The sequence below is a fragment of the Coffea arabica genome, chromosome 1e (assembly GCF_036785885.1).
Source record: "Coffea arabica cultivar ET-39 chromosome 1e, Coffea Arabica ET-39 HiFi, whole genome shotgun sequence".
Lineage (NCBI taxonomy): Eukaryota > Viridiplantae > Streptophyta > Magnoliopsida > Gentianales > Rubiaceae > Coffea > Coffea arabica.
Genome location: NC_092311.1, coordinates 46,449,255 through 46,470,147, shown reverse-complemented (window position 1 = coordinate 46,470,147; position 20,893 = coordinate 46,449,255). Strand labels below are relative to the sequence as shown.

Sequence of the window (20,893 nt, the reverse complement as noted above, 5' to 3'; positions counted from 1 at the left end):
TTGTGGCTAAGCAGGAAGGTGGAAGAAGAATAGCGGAGTGGGCGCTAGTAGATAGGAGCTCAGCAGTGACTATCCAAGATGAAGCCATAGGAGTAAGATTGGCTCTAATAAAAGCAAGTCAGCTGAGATGGCCAAGGATCAAAGTTATCACTGCCAACAAAAGGCTCGCTGCCTTTCTAAAATATGGGACTGGAGATCATCCAAATATGGTCACGCTGGTGGAAGATATTCTAGCATTAGCTTAAGCTGTTTCAAGTGTGCTCCTTTGTTGTAAGGGATACTAGTAATATGAATCTATGTAATCAGATTAGTCTTTATGCTCTAAGCATATGTATGGATGAGGAGAGAACCTTAGTTCCTCCTTAAGTGTCATGGTACACTTGGTATAGTTAGTTGAGCCGTTGCTCAAATATTGTAAAGTCTCAAATTTCTATGAAATATCATCTATCGTTCCGGAAAAAAAAAAAAAGGAATCCCGTGACATTTCTTCATGAAGGAAACTTGTAAGGGTTGCATCTGCCACCACCTCAATGTCTCTGTCAGGCTTATGAAACATTTAAAAAAAAAAATCATAACCCTACGAGCAAAAGAACAAGATATAATGATTGTAAAAACTAATAATAAATTAGAAAATACACCTGCCATAGCTGCAAGAATTGCCACAATATGCAATCGATGAGCATAACCAGACAAAAAAGCTTGCCTGCCCAAGCACCACAAGTAAGGTACCTGGAATATTATGAGCTGTTAAGGAAACGTGTAATCATCCTCTACTGGATTGAGCCAATTACTGTCAGTTGTGGTTTCTTGACAAAAAATGATAAACTTTGTGAAAATTAACCCACTGCAGGAACAAGTCCCTAGAAAGTTTCGTTAACTTGAGCAACTAGGGGAAAACAAAGATTTTCCATTTAACACAAAAGCAGTGCTATGAAATTTGATCAAGTTATCAATCATAACAACTTTGCTTGCAAAACAGTATGTGCACATTTATTGGAACATATCAATAATACTTGGGACATATGAATTGCAGCAATGGCATACCGGGACAGTCGTTCTAACAGAGGTTGACTGGAGCATCTTAAAGCACGGTCATATACAGTCTCAGTCCTTCTGGCAACATCATGCCAGCTGTACAGTTTCTTCATCTGCCACAAAATTAATCCAAGACAATACATTTGATAGGTATATATAAAATCTGGGGATATAAATTTCATCTCCCTAGCACAGTGCATTGTATAAGCATTGACAAGATAGGATTACATTTCAGTGTTTTGTGGAAGGACTGAACAAGACCGAAGATAAAATCAACTAACCAAATCTAATTGAAAACGTAGTTTTTTGTTCCTTTACAAATTTGTTAACTCTATTCCACTTTGCAGTTTGTGCAATACCACTACGAGTTTGGGAATTGAGATTGGGCCAATATATCATTACGTAAGCTCAGCGGAAATAAATTTCAACTTAAAAAAGAGGCCAACAGTTTATGCTCACTCACACGCAAATGCATAGTTTCTGGATCAATCTGGGGAAGTATATTTATAGCCTTTGTGATTGCTTGAACCATATCACTAGGATCTGGCTCCGCAAGAACAATCATATCATCTGGAAGAACCTGATAACACACGAAGGATAAAAAATCAGCACATCCTATCGTGTAAGCTTTTATTCCCTTCCTGAAATAAACTAGCCAAGAAAATTAAAAATGTAGTGGACATGCCTCTGGGACACCTCCAACACACGTACTGACAGTCAATAATCCACAACTAGCAGCTTCCAATATGGCTATACAAAAAGCTTCAGTCAAAGAACTGCCAAGGTAATTGCCAGAATCAGGTCTTTGAAGAATTAGTAAAATCTGTCACACAGATGCATAAATGAGCGCACGAGAGAGAGAGAGAGAGATGATTTATTTAGTTAACTGGGTCCAACTCTAATAATGCTAATTATATCGTAGACCGGGGAAATTGTGATTTTTAAGGAAGTACAGAACCACATTTTCGTCAGCAAACAATCCCTTGATGACTAAATTCTGAAAATATCAACTTCTAAAGGTTTTCAAATATCTTCTTTTCCAAGAAAAAAAAAAGATCAGTATTAAATCTTCCGCAATTCAATATTTCATTTATGCCCATAATCCCAGAAAAGAGAATCTTAACTGAACTATTAATTTCTCATTTCTTTCCCTGAAAGAAAGTCTCAAATGAGTGAAAGTTTAGCAGAAAATGAAAAGGTGCTACATTAAATATCCTTTCAACCACATAAGGATTATACCTATTTAAGAATATATGCCCAGTTATCAAAACTGATCGCACATTAGCATGGGGAACAGCACCCAACATATCTACTCGATCTTGAAGGGAGTGTTTTTCCCTCATTTCTTCAAGCCGCACCCTTTTAGGACCATCTCCTCCAATGACAAAGCGAACCTGCAAGCATTGAGAAACAATGCTTGAGTCAACTAGAGAGTTGGTAGATGTGGACATTTATATAAAATTGGAATGCATTGACAAAAAAATCACTAGTTTCCACTTCAAGGACAGTAAATTTGAGAAGTAAAAAAAATTTGGCACCAGTCTTAATATATGTCAGATATCAGAAGGACCCACCTCATATATTTTCACCTACTTGCAATATTCTTCTCATTGTATAACACTTATTAACTACCAAAGGAGAGTCAATTTCATCACCAAGTGTATGCAATATGAATATCTAGAGCCAATAAAGATATCATAGCTGATCACACTACAGTAAGGTACAGAATTAAGGGGGAAATAATTACCAGATAATCCTACAGCATCTCTGATATAGATTTTTAATGTCATTATTAGAGCAAAGCTTTCTTCTACCACACACACACACTTAGCAGGGATCATGACGCAAATAGTAGGGGAGTTTTCTGGCTGCAGGAATATTACTTATTTGAGCTTGTCCATTGGGCATGCTATAACACCAGACTTGAAGAGAGAGGTGACGATGCTGAAGTTGGAAGAAATAAACCATACAAAAGGGATTTATATGCCTCACAAAATAAATTTGGGAGGTTATACAATTACATGCTTACATTGGGATGCAATCGGCATACTTCAGGAATTACTTCAACAAGCAGATCTGCTCCCTTGCGGTAAACCAACCTACTTATCACAACGATAACAATTTCATTGTTGCTGAGTCGCTCTGGAGCAGGCTTGAACATAGCTGTGTCCACAGCATTTGGAATTACATAAACTTTTTCAGGTGGCAGCCCAGATCTTAAAACTGTGTTTTCCTTACTTGTATGAGATACACAAATAGCTTGGGTCACATCTGCCAGTGTAAATTGCAGTACCTTGTTCATATGAACGCTGCCCACATCAGCAAAACCATAAAGAGAATGATCAGTAAACACAACTTTGTATCCCATTGTCCTTGCGTGCATCAAAGCTTCATGGCATAGAGTTGAGAAGGCTTGATGTCCATGGACCACTGATATCTTTTCTCGAATTAAAATTGTCCTTATTATTGGAAGAGTCCCATAAAAGGTTGGGAGTGTGTTTTGCATGAGAAATGGTTTCCATGGCACATAATAAACTTTTAGGCCACCTGTCATATATCTCACTCCACTACGATTGTTATAAGCATGAGTCATGACAACCACCTGCATTCATTGTTTAGAAATGATAAGTTAACTGCTTTATCCAATTAAACTCATAAATGAGACTTTTAGATTATCCTTTTGTTTAGATTAATAAAATACCAAGAACTCAAATTGAAGAAGAAAACATGAAAAACATATAAATTAAGTCCTAACAGGAAGACAGGGTGAAAGACAAAGTGAAAGAAGAAGACGGACACATTTGAAGAAGTACTAAAGCCCAGAAGGGAAAAAAAATAATCCAATAACCAGATTAAAGTCTAATTGACGAAAAGGATGGTGGATATTTCACCTAGATCTCTGCATGGATGTTAATTTTACAACAACAATCAGGAACAGACTACTTAAAGTTCTTTGTGGAACCCTTTTTTGTTTCTAATCTCAATATCTTCCTGCGAGAAACCAGATTCTAATTTTTAGCAAAACCTCTACTTTTGTTTTACTCATAACAGCATCAATTTTCAGGTTGTTTATCTTGAAAAGGCTGCACGTACTGCATGGTACACCAGTAAAAAATTAACCATCCCCAGAAACTTCAAGCTAAACTTACCTTATGGCCGAGCTCAATCAGGCATTGTGATAAATAGTATATGTGATTCTCCACACCGCCAAAGTTGGGAAAGAAAAAATCAGAAACCATCAAGATTCTATGCTTTCCCTTTTCACTCATAATGTCTGGTATCTTCAAACCTATTAATGGTTTTTTGTTAAAAAAAGGTAATTTTCCAAAAAAAGAAAGAAAGAAAGAAAGAAAGGTTCCCTTATCAGTATATCAACAGAAATCAATACATGGGCCAATATTCCAGGTGGGTATGGAAGAGAAATACGCAAGCAATTCGATTCAGTTCCAGATAGCTACTAAAGCATGAGCCTTGCGGCATTTTATCAGATACCTGGTGGGCCTTTTATATTTCATTAGCATTTACAAAAGACAAACTTAATGTAAAGATTACCTATTTAAAAACGACCAACCGAAGAAGCAGGAGGCAATCTTAGGTTCATGCAGAAAAACTCCATTTGCACGGAGCCATGATAGTACAATTTCGTTGCAGAAGACGATCCAGACGGTAGAGGTTGGGTACAACTTCGGATCTGCAGTGATGAACCGGTTCTCAACTGGCCAAATTACCGATTTGGTCACTACTCTTTTGTTGGTATTTGGGACATAGCCATATTGGTCCAATAAGTAAACCGGGCTTTTTTTTCGTTCTGTGCTGGTTTAATGATTTTTCTTAATGGTTTTCCTTTTTACTAGAGGTTGGGGTCCTTGGGGACAACTTCGGATCTGCAGTGATGAACCGGTTCTCAACTGGCCAAATTACCGATTTGGTCACTACTCTTTTGTTGGCATTTGGGACATAGCCATATTGGTCCAATAAGTAAACCGGGCTTTTTTTTTTTGGATCTGTGCTGGTTTAATGATTTTTCATAATGGTTTTCCTTTTTACTTCTCTTGATTAGTATTGATGGATTTTTTTTTCCCGAAAATGAGGAAACTCTTTTGAAAATGAAATGATTTATGAAGAAAAAAGCCAATATGATTACAAACATTCATGTAAATAAACAAAACATGAAATTTTGAATGTTTTTTATATTTTGGACAATGTTTCAAGTACGTATGATAGTATATCACTATAAAAAATTTCTTATAATTAATGAATAAAATATTATACAAAGAAAACTTTGAAAGAAAAAGATTACCCTATTTCAGGGACAGGACAATGTATAACATTTACACAGTTGCTAACTCATACCGATCATCTATCAATAGTATTTTAACTTATATTGTCGTATTAGCTAACTTACAATATTTAAGAAATTGGACCTGACGCACAAGCCAACGAGTTAACTTATAATAATTCTTATCGATCATCTACTAATAGCGTATTACTTTTAAGCAGTGCGATGATTTGAATGCAAGTGCATTCTATATAAAAAGCAAAATTTTTTTCAATTTTCATGTGTAGACTAAAGTAGTACTACAAGTTTTTATATTTAGAACAAGTTTCATATCTTGTTTAGTTTGTTCTAAAAACGATAGTATATGCCTTTTTTGCAAATATCTCGAGAAAAGAGTAATCAAATGCAGGAAAGTATGGAATTATAGGAGTACATTTTTGCTCATATATGTGATGACTATTTGAACCGGTAGTGAAGGCAGGCTCGCCCATGGGACTCTGTGGCAACGAATAGTAGTTATTATCTCAAGCCTTGAACGGTTGAGAGTAGCACCCAGAAAAAGACACCCGGCTTTTTCCTTCACAACAGTCTCTAAACGGTTCTCGAGCTAAAAGAATCTTCTGGAAACTCCTCACTCTCTCTATAACCCCCTAATAAGCCCTAGTAGAAATCGTCACCAAACGAATCCCACTTTTGCTCGTTTTACATTCCCTCGCCCCTTATCCGTTCACAAACACCCAAGAGAACCCACCCTAGCGATTCATCAAGAGCTTACCCAAAATCTTGGTGAAATGGCATCAACCAATGCTGTTTGCACTGCCTCAATCCTGTCCACTCCCTCAAAACAGGTAAGCATTTTTTTGGTGATTTTCTTGACTTGGGTTTTATTGTTTGCTTTTGGTTTTATTAGGAGTTTTACTGATTCATGTTTTTGGGTCTTGCTTTTCTGGCAGGGAGGTTTGAGGGGAACGAGGATGAACCAATTGCAGGGGCAGAAGGTTAACTACAAGCCCACAAAAAGCAGGCTTGTAGTCAGGGCTGCAGCTAAAGAAATTGCCTTTGACCAGAATTCCAGGATTGCCCTTCAAGCTGGAATTGATAAGCTTGCTGATGCTGTTGGTCTTACTCTTGGTCCCAGGGGTAATTTCTTCTTCGACGACAAATTTTCTGTTTCAAGCTCTGATAATGATTGAAGTGCTGTTACTTATTTAGCTTCACCTGTGCATTTCTTTTTGAACTGTTTTGCGGGCTTATGATATTTAGAAAGTGTCTGTCTTGAATCCCACTTGACTTAATTGCAAAGCAAGGATAGTCTCGGTTTTTGTCATTGCTCCTGTGCTACTGCAATTTGTTAACTGAATGAATGCGTAAAAACCTTCTGGGGCGATTTCGTCTTAGGCATCCTGGAGTGTATTGCTTTAGGATGTGCACCTGTAAGCTGTGAAAAGCATTGTTCTTTATGGTCGGTTAAGTATTTCTATATGGCGAGCTTTCTGAGCATAAAGAAGGAACGACCACCACCTAGACAAATGTTGGACTTAATTTTCTTTGACAGCATGGAAATAGGATTTTCAGCAACTGGCATCATGTTTACTTCAATCTTGTCATGGTTGAATTTATTTATTTTTATTGATGATTTTTGTTAAGAAGCCAAAACTTGTACCTTATTACAATTAGGATGCTGAGCAATTGAACCATCCTGCACTCCTGTAGCATTGGCTGAGTTGGAGGGTGATTTTACCATAATCTGTTTTAATTGGTGGTACATGGTTTGGGGTAAAAATCTAGAACTTGGGAACTTAAGGAACTCCTACCTTCTCTTGTGTGGTTGGCTGTTGTTCCATATGAATGCATGAAAATGCTAAAAGTCTATAGCTGTAAATTTTCGTGTTCTGCTTAGACTTCCTGCTATTTTAATTGGCGATTGATGTCACTACATGATGAGTTTATGTCTTCAAAAAGATGAATAGGTTTTGTGGTTTGTTGTCCCACAGGAAGGAATGTGGTATTGGATGAATTTGGAGCTCCCAAGGTGGTTAATGATGGTGTGACTATTGCTCGAGCTATTGAGTTGCCTAATGCCATGGAAAATGCTGGTGCTCAATTGATTAGGGAGGTAGGATCATAGTTTTCTCAGCTGCTATTTCGTTGATGTAGTTTGACGTACTTTCCAGATTTTGGTGCTTTATCGGATAATTTACAACTATAATTGTCTTCCCTGTTAATTGCTAGTAAGTTTTTGACATGTTGAACTACATACTAAAGGTTGCAAGCAAGACGAATGATTCTGCTGGTGATGGAACAACTACTGCATCAGTTCTCGCTCGTGAAATTATTAAGCTTGGTTTGCTGAGTGTTACTTCTGGTGCCAATCCAGTTTCTGTGAAGAAAGGCATTGATAAAACTGTACAAGGTTTGATTGATGAGCTAGAGAAAAAGGCCAGGCCAGTTAAAGGTCGTGAAGATATCAAAGGTATATTTTTTGGCTCTTATTATGTGGATCCAAATGTATTGTCCATTTAGTTCCTAGTTTGATGTCACCAGAGATTCGTATTGATGTATTTCTTCCTCTATATGCAGCCATTGCTACTATCTCTGCTGGAAATGATGAAACTATTGGAATCATGGTTGCTGATGCAATTGACAAGGTTGGACCTGATGGTGTCTTGTCCATTGAGTCATCCTCTTCCTTTGAGACAACAGTCGATGTGGAGGAAGGAATGGAGGTCTGTTCGAGCTGCTTCCCCATGCCTTTCCCAAGTCTTGATATGAAAATCTTTTTCTCCTGCTTTGCGTTTTGTTTACTTGATAATTGTGATTTTAATATGACTTGGTCATTATTCTTTTTGACATGCAGATTGATAGGGGATACATCTCTCCACAATTTGTTACCAATCCTGAGAAACTAATTGTTGAGTTTGAGAATGCACGGGTATTGGTCACAGATCAGAAGATCTCTGCTATTAAGGACATAATTCCATTGTTGGAGAAAACAACGCAGATAAGGGCACCTCTACTCATTATTGCTGAAGATGTCACTGGAGAGGCTTTGGCCACTCTAGTTGTTAACAAGCTTCGAGGTATCCTGAATGTTGCTGCTATCAAAGCTCCTGGGTTTGGTGAAAGAAGAAAGGCCCTTCTTCAAGACATCGCTATTGTAACTGGTATGTCAATATTATCATTTTATGCATGCTAGAAAATGAAAGATGTTATTCAGCATCTTTGGTCTTTTTGGGAATCTGGGGGAGTCATACGGGAAGGGAGAGTGTTGCTTGTTTGGCACTTAAAGAGGGGGAAACAATCTTGACCACTTTTTTAATTTCCTTCTTTAGTTGGGCAGGGAGGGGGGGATGGTTGTGGTTGTCATGCATCTTGGGGTAAGAATGCAAAAAGCAGTCAGTTGAGAATGTTATCTGCTAATTTTCTTGTTTACTTTCTAATGCAGGAGCTCAGTTCCTAGCTCAAGACTTGGGACTGCTTATTGAGAATGCTACAGTTGAACAATTGGGTACTGCGAGAAAGGTGACGGTCACTAAGGAGTCAACAATCATCATTGCTGATGCTGCATCAAAGGATGAGATACAGGCTAGAATTGCACAGATAAAAAGGGAGTTGGCTGAGACTGATTCAATATACGATTCTGAGAAACTTGCTGAGAGGATTGCTAAATTGTCTGGTGGTGTTGCAGTTATTAAGGTTGGTGCTGCGACAGAGACTGAGCTTGAAGACCGCAAACTCCGAATTGAAGATGCCAAGAATGCTACATTTGCTGCTATTGAGGAAGGTATTGTTCCTGGTGGAGGGGCTGCCTTAGTTCATTTGTCAACTTCCGTTCCTGCAATTAAGGACAAACTTGAAGATGCTGATGAGCGGCTAGGGGCTGATATCGTGCAAAAGGTAAGGAATGCACCTTAGCTCTTTAAGTACCCTAAAAAATTTTGTTTCTGTCATTTTGAGTGAACTTGGTTGATTTTCTTTACTGATTCACATGCACTAATTATTTTCCAGTAGGCTTGGTAGTAGAGTTGATTTACTCCAAGACAGTTAGACCGACAAGCTTAACTTGGCAAAGCTACCTCAAGTCATTCATAGAAATGAGTCTTTACTAGTTATCTTTATAGATTGAATTGAAGAGCTCAGTGGGGCAAATTGCTAGGTGGAAGGAATTAGGAAAGGATTCTAGGTGACATCCTTCTTGGTAATTATTGAGATGGAGTGATTCAAAGTTGAAAGAAGACCTCATATTTCAAGAAATTGAATAGGAAAGTATCAAAAATTTTTAAATCTCAGAGGTGGTAATTTCTTCCCCTAATTTCTTGAAAGATGTAACTGGTGTGTTGCTGCTTGTTGGCTGTGGTTTGCAAATATTAACATTTTATCAGTTAAACGTTTTGCTTTTCTCTTTAAATGGGAGTAATGTTGATGTTCGCAAATTTTGTTGCTGTTGCATAGTTGTTGTGAAATGCCTGCCTCCAGTAACGCCTAACTGTGAACCTTTCTTTTAAATCTCTTGATGTAGGCACTAGTGGCACCTACATCTTTGATAGCTACAAATGCTGGAATTGAAGGAGAGGTGGTTGTTGAGAAGGTGAAGTCTTGTGACTGGGAACTCGGCTATAATGCGATGACGGACAAGTATGAGAATCTAGTAGATGCTGGTATAATTGACCCTGCTAAGGTGACAAGATGTGCATTGCAGAATGCAGCTTCAGTTGCAGGAATGGTTCTTACCACACAGGCCATCGTTGTGGAAAAGGCCAAACCCAAGGCCCCTGTAGCTGCTCCCCGAGAAGGAGAACTTGCAATTTAATCAGTGTTATATAGCTTCTTCAGGAATTTTGGGCAGTGAGTGTGTTTTGAGAAGTCCTACAAGGGAGGAACTAGGTAGAAGAACATGATTTGTTGGACCATGTCAGCTGGCCCTGGAAACGGTCCTCTCATTATTTTGTCATTTGTGTGGGTTAGGCTAAATTGCGAATGGAGGAAAGAGTTACAATGATTGGTAAAAAGGGGTGTTGTTGCTGATGCCTTAAATTTTACCCTTTAGTGGTAGCAATTCTAGTTTATCGGAATTTATCTTGTATAACTGCGAGTGTGCAAGACATCGAAAAACTCAAATAAGCAAAATTGATTAACATTTTTGCGAGCATGAGCTGAACTTCTGTGCATCATTCCTTAGCTGGAAAAGAATTGGAAAGCGCTCGTTGGAGTGTTTAACATCAGAAGATTACAGAAGGGGGAATTCAATTCACCAAATAACAATTTGAAAATAAGAATGTCGAAGTTAAACTTGCCGTTGAAGCCTTCCTCCAGGGATGTGGAAGAATGGTTCATGCTCTTGTCCGTGAATTCTCCCAAGCCGGAGCAGGTAAGATTGCCGTGGCCTCGCCATCGATAACCAGAGTATTATCGTCTTTGAAACATTTCGTCAAAAACTTTGCCCTGGATTTATGCATGTATGCATGTAAAAGAAACAGTAATGAACCCACAAGGCTTATAGGATTTTCCTAACAAATCATGGGTTTAATTCGTGAAACTTACACGTATTTGTTTTTCAGTTTCCTGATACTTGTTGCCTCCACTTCACCGGTGATCTCCTCCCCAATATAAACAGGCAATTTAAACTGCAAGGTTTGTGATACGTATACCGCCCCTGGCTACAAGAAACGATCAATTAAAAAGGAAAATAAAAAAGTTCACAAAATTTGGGCTGAGAAATTGCGAAAAAGAGAACTGACAAAATGAAATGCAATGATCCTAGGGAATAATGAAGCCACGAGCATTCCTGGGACTAGTCTGTCAGCGAAACCGGCAATTCTGGCACATTCAGGTTCGAAATGTAAAGGGTTCCCGTCCAAGCTTAGCTTGGAGTAGTCCACAACATCCGAGTCTGAAAATGTTCTGGCTAGCTTCAGAACCTGTCCGGTTTTCAGCACATTCGGTGCAGATGAAGAGTGCAAGAAAGCAGAGAAGTGGCCGGAGCTAGAAGCTAGATGCTTTATCTTGAGCATTGTTCTGAAGCAATTCATCAAACACGTAGAATGCGGTCGATGCTGGTTACAATAAATCAATGAGAGGGGAGAAGGAAAACGTTTCAAAGAGTTAGTTATTCTTGGGCTATCGGTTCTTGGTTGTTAGTAGCATGGTTTTTTTGCAAGTGAGGCAATGTTTGCCCATTATCTTTGTGATCCAAATTGATAGCATTGGGTCTGGGCTGGATGATGATTTTGGGTCAAGCCTGAATAACAAACCCACATTGTCCAACAAACTGATGAATCCTGCAACAGCTGAAAACAAAAACCTGTACTGTCAAGATCTTTTTTTTTTTTTTGATAATGAAAACTGAGCTTCATTAAAGTAAATCTGCTTTTGCAGCGTACATAATCTCCTTTGGGAAGTTTACAAACCAGACGTGGCTTCCCTCAATTGACAGAGACAAATGAGACAATAAATGAGCAGGAACATTGTTCTTCCTTCTTACATGTGAAACCCGTCTGTAGGAACATTGTACTGTCAAGATCTTTGAAGCTCGGTTAACTGAAAAAATAAAATAATGCGTTGATTCATAAAGTGAAAGAGTGACAAATGAAGGTCCCCATTTTGGCCTGGCTGGTGACTTTAATGACCGGCAAAGATTGGTCAAGTGCAATTGCTGCACAAGAAGGGTGCTGTCCTTTTAGTCACGTCAGCCAAAAATAGACACCGGGAAATTTGGGCCGGTCAGGTCAACCAACTAAAATGTTCAGCAGTAATGGAGGGGTTAATTCCACTTTGTCCCCTCAAACTTTGGGCGATTACCCACTTCAGTCCCTTAACTTCAAAATGAGACACTTAAATCCCTAAACTTATGAATTGCTCCCAGTTAAGGAAAATTGTTGACAGAATCCTGATTGCCGTTGGTGGTCGAAGTGCGTGGCAAACACTGTCCTTTGACTGAGGGCAACAATGAAAATTCACAAAAAATCACATATATAGATTAAAAAAAAATGGTGAAATATGGAGGGAAAGTTTCCCTCCATGCTACCCACTTCAGATGGATAATGTAGACCCGATCCAAATCATAAAAGGGCACTTCAGGTCGGTATGCTGAGAGACCCAAGCTGTCATTCTGCTATCCACAGGGCAGGAAGAAGAAAAGGAGAACCCAACGCATGGTTCAACAAACAAAGAGAAATGGTGAGGCAATTTTGTGATTGTGGAAAGCAAACATTGATGATGACATCATGGACTGCCATGAACCCAGGAAGAAGGTTTTGTCGATGTGCCAAGTACAGAGTAAGGGAAATTAGGGTTTTGTGTTTATACTTGTTTTTTATTTTGGGTTTGTATGAATTGCAGCCACCTAATCTTGTCTGCAAACATAATGTTCTTGTCAAACTAGGAACAAGGAGGCTGCATATACTGGGATTGGGTTGATCCTGAGATGTGTCAAAGGTCAAAAGAAATAATACCTGGACTGCTAAGGTCGATGAACAAGATGGAAGCTGAGTTGGATAGGTTGAAAGAAAATTCAAGGTGCCAACAATCGAAAGTAAGGAAGCTAAGGAGGTACTTGATTATCCACTGGGTTGCCATTGTCATGTGGTTGTTTTTGTTCAAATCTGGGGGAGAAGGTCCAAAATGAGTTGTAGAAGAAGCAACCGCTTATGCCGGACTGCCCGTTTTGTTTGCTCAAATATGGGACCACCTTTGTCTGTCATTGCTAAGTAGTGGACCTTTTGAGTGGTGCAGGAAGGAAATTCTTGCTTTTGCTGACTATGTAATTACCAGCACTTTCAGAATCCCGCTTGCGGGTTTCAGCGTTTTATGCTGTCGGGATGTTAACCATCTTGCTTGTGAACATGTGCTACATTGCTTTGAATTTTTGTGACAGGTGAAAGCTTTGTCTGATGAATGTATTTGTGAAATGACCTGAGTGGTGGTAGATGGGTTAATTGGGTCGGTCGCGTTACCCAATTATTTATATCCATAAGTAAAATTTTAAGATTCGCATACCCATCTATTCATGGCCGGTATGGGTAAATGTAGTTCAATGGAAATGTCAAAAAACGAGTTTGACAACCCAATTGCTCGTTTACAACCTATTTATTCTAACTTTTTACAAATTCGTCTAAATTAATTTTGAAAACTTAACTGCCAATTTATACAACCCTTTTTTTTAACTGTCATTAATTTAAATATTGACTTATAATGCCCAAAAAGCCTAATTACTAATTTTTTCTTCTCGCTATCAAATATAATATTAACCCGCATGCGAGGTAACAATGAAATAGTAAAAAGACAGAAACCCGCTTGCGGGTTTCAGCGTTATTATGCAGGCGGGATTTTAACCTGCTTGCTTGTGAACATGTACCACATTGCTTTGAATTTTTGTGACAGGACGAAAGCTTTGTCTGATGAATGTATTTGTGAAATGACCTGAGTGGTGGTAGATGGGTTAATTGGGTCGGTTGCGTTATCCAATTATTTTTATCCATATTTTTATCCTAATTACCAATTTTTTCTTCTCGCCATAAAATATAACATTAACCCGCATGCGAGGTAACGTTGAAGTAGGAAAAACACAGAATCCCGCTTGCGGGTTTCAGCGTTATTATACAGTCGGGATTTTAACCATCTTGCTTGTGAACATGTACCACATTGTTTTGAATTTTTGTGACTGGTGAAAGTTTTGTCTGATGAATGTATTTGTGAAATGACCTGAGTGGTGGTAGATGGGTTTTAAATGTATTGTATCAAATTTAGGGATATAGTGGACCTGCTATGTCCCATAATTGTGAACGTTGGACCTGCTATGTAATCAGAATTTGTTGTTTAGGGATTTTAGTGTCCCAATTTGTAAAGTTTATTGCAAGTAATCTATGTCACATTAACAACAGCAATCAACTCAGAACATAAAATTTTCAGCAAAAACCTTTGATCATTCAACAAATCATCCAATACATAATAGCAATACCAGGAATGACAAAAATTCCACATTAACAGCCTCTAAATTTCACCCATCTGGACTAGCAAGACAAAGGCTATATGAGTTCCACAACAGAGGCTACCAAAAACAGAGGCTAACAAAAATTCCATATTAACAAAAAAATTCTTAGTTCCAATGGACTATATGAGTTGAACAAAAGTTCGCCACATCTGGACTAGCAAAACAGAGGCTTTTACTGCCCAATTTGATTGTATCTGCAAAATAAAAAAGGCTATATGCCTGTACAATTCTTGAGTTGGTTTGTCCAGCATCAGTTAGTTCATGCTTGAAGGCTATTTGGCCTATTGCTGCAATTTTCCCAACTTAACAGATTGGTTTCCATCCCCATGGAGCTGCACATTTTCAATTCCAAGTGACTCCTTCGCATGTCCCGCAGCTGTCTGTAATGTAGACAGGTTAACACACAAATTGCCTTGCCATGTGAATTGTGCTGGCTTAAGTCCACTGCTGGAATGAGAGGCTGTCCCCAAGTCCACGTATGAGTGTGGTGCTCTCATCGTTACTCCGTGGCTGTGGGAATAAAGTTTGCGACCATCAGCTTTGGAGCTTAACTGCAAACAAGCACATAACATGAATCAATAAGACATGACACCCATAAATAAAGACCTGATGTATGGAGACCACTTACATGAGTTGTTGTAGGACTCTTTTCCACATGCCCAGAACTATTTTGAGCATGATTATATGGGTTTTCCAGATCATCAGACCGTATTTTTACAGTTTTGAATCCCAAGTCTCCAGTCATGTCCAGTGAGCTCCTAAAGGTCCATTGCCTCAACTTACAACTATTCTTTGAGTGACCATGCTTACGACAAAATGAGCATTTTCTTCCTTTCTTTGTCACTGGTTCTTGTGCCCCTTGTTTTGGCTGATTGGCATCCAAATTTTGAGATGGACCTGTGTGACTCTGTTGCGTACTTACTCCAAGTATGTCAACGGTCACATCACTTGGACAAGCCTCGTTAGTACTTGGCTGCATAGATGGGCCTGTATCTCCAATATCACTGTTCTCCTTTGCTGAACTTGTAGTTGTCCCCTCAGTGGTTTGCTTATTTTTATCCGGACATCCTCTTTTGTTATGTCCGTATTTTTTGCAGCGGCTGCAGCTCATCATGGTGCCAACCTTGCTAACCTTGTGAGGTTTAGTTGGATTGACACAGCTGTCCCGTCTGTCTTCTTCTGAAGCCTTTTTTCTCATTTTCTTTGGCCTTCCAGCAAATCTTCTATAAGTCGGAGGCTTCATTGCTGGAAGGTCTATGTGCTCCCACAAATTAGGACCATTGATTGGATTAAGTACAGGTTCATAACTTTGTAGATACGTGATCTTCAAGTAGGTGTTGGAAACATGCTTCTCTGGTGCTTCATGTCTCCTGTTGATGGCAGCTACAGCATGGCCACATGGTATTCCCCTTAATTGCCACTTTCTACATGAACAGGTTTTGGCAGCCATGTCAACAATATACTGCTCCCCAAATGGACAGCTTATCTGATACTTCATTGTCCCAGCATATGACGCTATGCACATACACTGCTCTTGCTTAGCCTTTTCCAATATCTCAAATATTGCTGGACAAAGAAGACCTGAATACAAAATGAAAACAATAAATTGGTCATAAATTTCTCAAAGAAATTATGAACTGACCTTAATACTAGTAAATAAATAAAATGTGTCTTAACCTTCGTGCTTGGACATTGCTTCCCTGTTCCTCTCCATCCTCTTCAGCAGGTACAAATAAATGGTCTGCAGCATGGATATGATTGGTAGTGACCTGGCCTTTAAAATTACTGCATTAAAGGACTCACACATATTATTCACCAAAATATCACAATCCAATCCACATCTAAAATGGGCTCTACACCAAGTTTTGGGATCTTTTTCATCAAGCCAAGAATGCGCAGCTGCAGATTCTTGCCCCAACTGTTCCATTTCGACTTTCCAGTGGGTAACATAAGAAGCTTTTGCGCATTTCCAAAGTCTTTCTTTTAAGGCCAGGCCTCTATGAATCTGTTTGAAATTGGTGTATAGATGTTGCACACAACACCTGTGCTCAGCTTGTGGCATTTTGTCTCTAACTGCCTGAACTAGTCCCTGTACACGTTTGAATACAACTTGGCTTAAATAAAAAGTTGTACCTGAGTTATTAAATAAAAAGTTGCTGTATAAATAAGTGCTAATACAATTTATCATACCTTTTGCTTGTCAGTCATGACACACCAATTACTGGAATCTGATATTTCCAAATCTTGTACAAGCAATCCCAAAAACCAGCTCCAATTGTCATAATTTTCCACTCTAACAACTGACAAAGCTAGTGGAAACATTTTATTATCCCCATCCATACCCACGGCTGTAAGTAGTTGTCCACCATATGTATCCTTTAAGAAGCACCCATCCAACCCAATCCAATGCCTACAGCCCTTTAGAAATCCTCTCTTCAATGGCTCTAAGCACATGTAAAGCCTTTTGAATCTGACAATCCCATCCTCATCCTCATCCGTCTCAACGAACACTGTCGATCCAGGATTTGCTCTCCTCAATTCACCACAGAAGTCCTCTAACAATGCATACTGTTTTTCATGACTGCCTTCAATTATGTCTCTTACTTTTTTCATTGTCCTATAGCCTTGTTTAAGACTGAAATCTACATTTAATTCTTCAGTCACCCTAGTCATGAGCTCCTGGACTGTCATGGATGGTGTTTTTCTCACCTCATCTACAAACAACCTGGTAGCTAGTTTTGATGTCATGTTTCTATTATGGAAGACACGTCCACAGGTGTGCTCCTTGCTAAGTGTCTTGATCTGGAAAGTGTTTTCACCTTGCATTTTTGAGCCAAAAATTTGCCATTCACAGCCTCTGCATTTCACCCGTACCCTATATGTGTCATTTTTTATGAATTGGACATCCCTTCCCTCCATAATAGCCTGGATTCTAACAGCCAACCTAAAAATAACAACTGATGAAAACCTCTGGCCTACCTTAAATCTTGGACTTCTCATTTCAGTTTTCTCATTAAAAACTGAAAATTTAGGCTTCTTATTTCTCTTACGACCATCTTCGTCTTCGGATTCACTCTCACTCTTCAACTCTCTAGAACAATCTGTTTCATATTCTGACTGCATATCCTCCACATTAACCATGTCAGGCTCATCACAAATATTTACTTCGTCAACAGCTTCTCCTTCCCTACTTGCTCTCTTCTTTCTTCTGTCTTTGCTGGTAGAAGGTCCAACTTCAGGAGCTCCTTTATGCACGCCAAATTGTTGTCCAATCTTTAAGGCTTCATCAAATAAAACATCCTCCTCAACTTGCCCCGTATAATCTGGATCATCGAACTTGTCGTCAGCCTGCATATCATCATTAGCCTGCACATTATTATCAGCCTGCACATCAGTCTCATCAGCTTGGATATCATTATCAGTTGCCATTTGTGCTTCTTTCCCTGCATTATCTCTCTTGTTGTCCTCTTCTTGTTGCAAATTAGGACTTTTGGAATCAAAATTCTCATGACTGTTTGTAGCAACTTCATTACTGTTGTCATCAGCCACATTTTTCCTTCTGTTGTCCATATCATTGAAGTCAACTTCTTCCAGTATTGCTATGTCACTGTCCATTTCAGATGTTTCTTTATCTTTTGTATCCTGCTTAGCAGAAGTTTTGTGGCCTTCAGGCATGTCTACATACTCTGTTTTTTGAGTTTGAAACCTCACTGGATTATCATCAGTGCCAACTTGTAGATAAACCTCTGCCACTCTATTCAGTGGCAATGTGTTTACTAGAAGATCACAATCCCAATCACACATGCAAAAATATAGTCCAGTCTCAAGCGGCATACCAGGAATCCTACCATACCACCCAAAACGAGCATCTTTCGGGTATCCTAGTCTTACTGCACATTCATCAAGCACTTGTAGTGACCATTTTTCAGCATTACAGTTGTCTATATAGTCTACCCTTCCTCCCACGTATTCTTTGCTGGGAGAGCTTCTGAACTCACCCTGATGGTGTATCGCCAAGGAAAATGAGTTGGGCAAAATGTCATTTGGACCACACTCTGGTTAAATAAAAAAATAAATCTTTAATAATTAACCCATTAATTATTAACAACATTTTTAGCATTTGGGACCACAATGTCTTCAACAGAAGGAACATTAGGGTTCCCACAACACTCACTTTTCAGTAAAATATGCAGACCCACTAACAGTACCATCAAAAATATATAATGCCTTGGACATGCATTCCACAACCATCCAAAACCCTAACTTTTCAACAATCCTTATGGCTTTAAAACGTTTTTCTACTGCTACCGTAAATTCTTACCCAAATTCCAATTATTAAATTCAATTAAAGTACACAAAAAACTCTAAAATATTTTTCTCATACCAGTACTTGTCTTCTCTTTTGCTTTCCATTGTTTGGCTGCGGACGCGGACGCTTTTTCTCTCACATTGACTCGCTTTCTTCCCATTCTTGCAATCTTCAGTGTTTTTCAGTCATTCGGATTTTTACACACTTTGGTTTTACCCCTCCTCTCTATTTTTTCATCCAAGACAGAGGAAAGAAACGACCACTCTCTGACTGTTTCGCACTTTCCCTTCTCTGGAATTTGTCTTTGTTTGTCCTTAATTTACGACCCAAATTTACGTTTATGTCCTTATCATTTTCAGTAACAATATTCCCCCATCTTCATTAACGGAGAGTGTTTGCCACGCACTTCGACCACCAACGGCAATCAGGATTCTGTCAACAATTTTTCTTAACTGGGAGCAATTCATAAGTTTAGGGATTTAAGTGTCCCATTTTGAAGTTAAGGGACTGAAGTGGGTAATCGCCCAAAGTTTGAGGGGACAAAGTGGAATTAACCCGTAATGGAGCGATATTTAGATTTGCGACAATCAGCTCTTAGGTCCACTATCATTTTAAAGTGACATTTTCTTTCTTTTATTTGCCATTAAAACACGATTTGGATTATGTTTGTCAGTATTATTATTATTATTATTATTGCCATCTTATCTAACAGGGACAATTCTAATCCACTATTCCTGCTGAAAGCAAGCGGTGGTCCTCTTTCATTTCTCAATGTCTCTTCAAGTATATCAAAATTGGAAAACGGCTATTTCAATAAGAAATCATTCCTTTTTTTTTTTGTGTTCCTTATTCAAGAAAGACTCCAAACCTAACAAGGAGAATGTAAGAATTCGAAAGTCGAATTTCATGGACACCTAACTAATATCTCTACCGGTTTAACCAGATCCTGGGAACATAAAGAAATATTTTTTACATTTAAAATTCATGAGCGAAATGAGTAAAAATTGAGATGAAGCCAGCGCGACGCGCGGCTTATTTCTAAACGCAAGTAGCCTCAAAAGAAAAGATCAAAAAAGCAAGGAACATTGCATTAGGGTAGTTCAAAGTTGGTATCTGTCTACTAAATCATCGGGATTGGAATACTTAGACGGATTCAACCATTGGCAGCTTAGTGATTCAACAGGTTGGTTCTTGAATCATTTAACATTAATTTACTCTTTTGATAAGAGACTCATGTATGAGTGAAAGTTAAAATCAACCTGCTTCCTACTTAACTGCTGAAAAGAGCCCTTAAATTAATCTAGCATGTAAAAGGTGAGAAATCTGTCCATTTGACCAAGCAAGGAGCCAAAATTTGACAACACAGAAATTCAACAAAGACTGCTAATCTGTTCACACCTTATGTGGAGTTGTCTTGGTGGTCCATTGCTTTGCTGGGGTGCTTTTATTTTGGGCAATGGGTATAAATGATTGATTAACAAAGAAGGTTTACCTCTTTCAAAAAGTTTTCATACGAGTCACGTCTTGAGGGAAGTTATGCTCTGATTCTCGAATATGGCCCCATTTGATTACTGCTTCAAAATCCCAACAATCTTCATTGGTTTTCCCCGTCCGGTTCTGCTTCGCTTCTTCCGCGTCAAGAGTCTTGGTGTGAAGGTAAACGAAGGAGAATTTTGTTTTATGAAATTATTACTATTGAAAATTCTCAAGTTCATGGTGCAACTTTTTTGTCTTCCGGACCAGAGCACAATCAGCTCTAGAATCATCACTTGACGAGTTAAAATCATTCGTACAAACGCATCGCGCTTTCTCGTCTGTTCTTTCTTTTTGGAGCACGGCATATTTAATCACTAATAAATATATTATAGCGGCCTTTTCTTTTGTATACCATTAATAGCTTCGTTTGGATTGAAAAATTTGCTAAAAATTTAAAATTCATCCAAATCGTTATGTAATTGCTTGGATTGACTGAGAAATATTTGAATTTAAAATACTCCAATTATTTAAATACATTTTAAATATTAGAATAATTGGTGATTTATAAATTTAAATATCTTCTAAATAATCTAAGTAATTAGAAAATTTCGAAAGAATTTGAAATCTTTCGTCAGATCCCTCGATCCAAACGCAATATCAGATCATATATACGTTCAACACTCGACCTCCACTGAACTAATTCTGAGGATCAGAATATATGGTACACCTTTGGATGACTCTTATTAATTTCTTTCCACTTAAATTTGAAAGTCCACGCCTTTGTGTTTTTAAGCTTAAAGAAATC

At 38.5% G+C, this 20,893-nt stretch overlaps 4 protein-coding genes and 1 long non-coding RNA gene across 6 annotated transcripts; 2 read left to right on the top strand and 3 right to left on the bottom strand.

Moving 5' to 3' along the window:
* Positions 1-284: 284 nt before the first annotated feature.
* On the bottom strand, positions 285-4,909 carry LOC113707410 (phosphatidylinositol N-acetylglucosaminyltransferase subunit A). Of its 2 annotated transcripts, XM_027229724.2 has the most exons (9): positions 4,588-4,909; positions 4,185-4,324; positions 3,065-3,637; positions 2,275-2,429; positions 1,721-1,811; positions 1,499-1,615; positions 1,045-1,148; positions 639-729; positions 285-544 (listed from the first exon to the last, which is right to left on the bottom strand). In XM_027229724.2, exons 2-9 carry the CDS (start codon positions 4,302-4,304, stop codon positions 431-433), a joined length of 1,365 nt encoding a protein of 454 aa, XP_027085525.1. In that variant the 5' UTR covers positions 4,305-4,324; positions 4,588-4,909; the 3' UTR covers positions 285-430. The 2 variants fall into 2 exon arrangements, with proteins under 2 accessions (XP_027085525.1, XP_027085534.1); XM_027229733.2 differs by lacking the exon at positions 4,185-4,324 and having other exon boundaries at positions 4,588-4,908.
* Positions 4,910-5,798: 889 nt separating this feature from the next.
* LOC113707396 (ruBisCO large subunit-binding protein subunit alpha) lies at positions 5,799-10,463 on the top strand. Its single transcript, XM_027229705.2, has 8 exons — positions 5,799-6,162; positions 6,268-6,454; positions 7,309-7,430; positions 7,580-7,787; positions 7,895-8,040; positions 8,172-8,478; positions 8,760-9,211; positions 9,834-10,463. The coding sequence occupies exons 1-8, from the start codon at positions 6,106-6,108 to the stop codon at positions 10,122-10,124; spliced, it is 1,770 nt and encodes a 589-aa protein (XP_027085506.1). The 5' UTR covers positions 5,799-6,105; the 3' UTR covers positions 10,125-10,463.
* On the bottom strand, positions 10,464-11,926 carry LOC113707402 (3-hydroxyacyl-[acyl-carrier-protein] dehydratase FERN, mitochondrial-like). The gene is made up of 4 exons (XM_072058584.1): positions 11,695-11,926; positions 11,053-11,601; positions 10,856-10,971; positions 10,464-10,756 (listed from the first exon to the last, which is right to left on the bottom strand). Exons 2-4 carry the CDS (start codon positions 11,341-11,343, stop codon positions 10,645-10,647), a joined length of 519 nt encoding a protein of 172 aa, XP_071914685.1. The 5' UTR covers positions 11,344-11,601; positions 11,695-11,926; the 3' UTR covers positions 10,464-10,644.
* Positions 11,927-12,077: 151 nt separating this feature from the next.
* On the top strand, positions 12,078-12,845 carry LOC113695370 (uncharacterized). The gene is made up of 2 exons (XR_011825374.1): positions 12,078-12,589; positions 12,696-12,845. It is a non-coding gene; the product is annotated as an uncharacterized lncRNA (long non-coding RNA).
* A 1,527-nt stretch (positions 12,846-14,372) lies between these two features.
* On the bottom strand, positions 14,373-18,772 carry LOC113695366 (uncharacterized). Its single transcript, XM_027214429.2, has 5 exons — positions 18,688-18,772; positions 16,494-18,358; positions 15,981-16,392; positions 14,932-15,884; positions 14,373-14,854 (listed from the first exon to the last, which is right to left on the bottom strand). Exons 1-5 carry the CDS (start codon positions 18,770-18,772, stop codon positions 14,585-14,587), a joined length of 3,585 nt encoding a protein of 1,194 aa, XP_027070230.2. The 3' UTR covers positions 14,373-14,584.
* Positions 18,773-20,893: the final 2,121 nt, after the last annotated feature.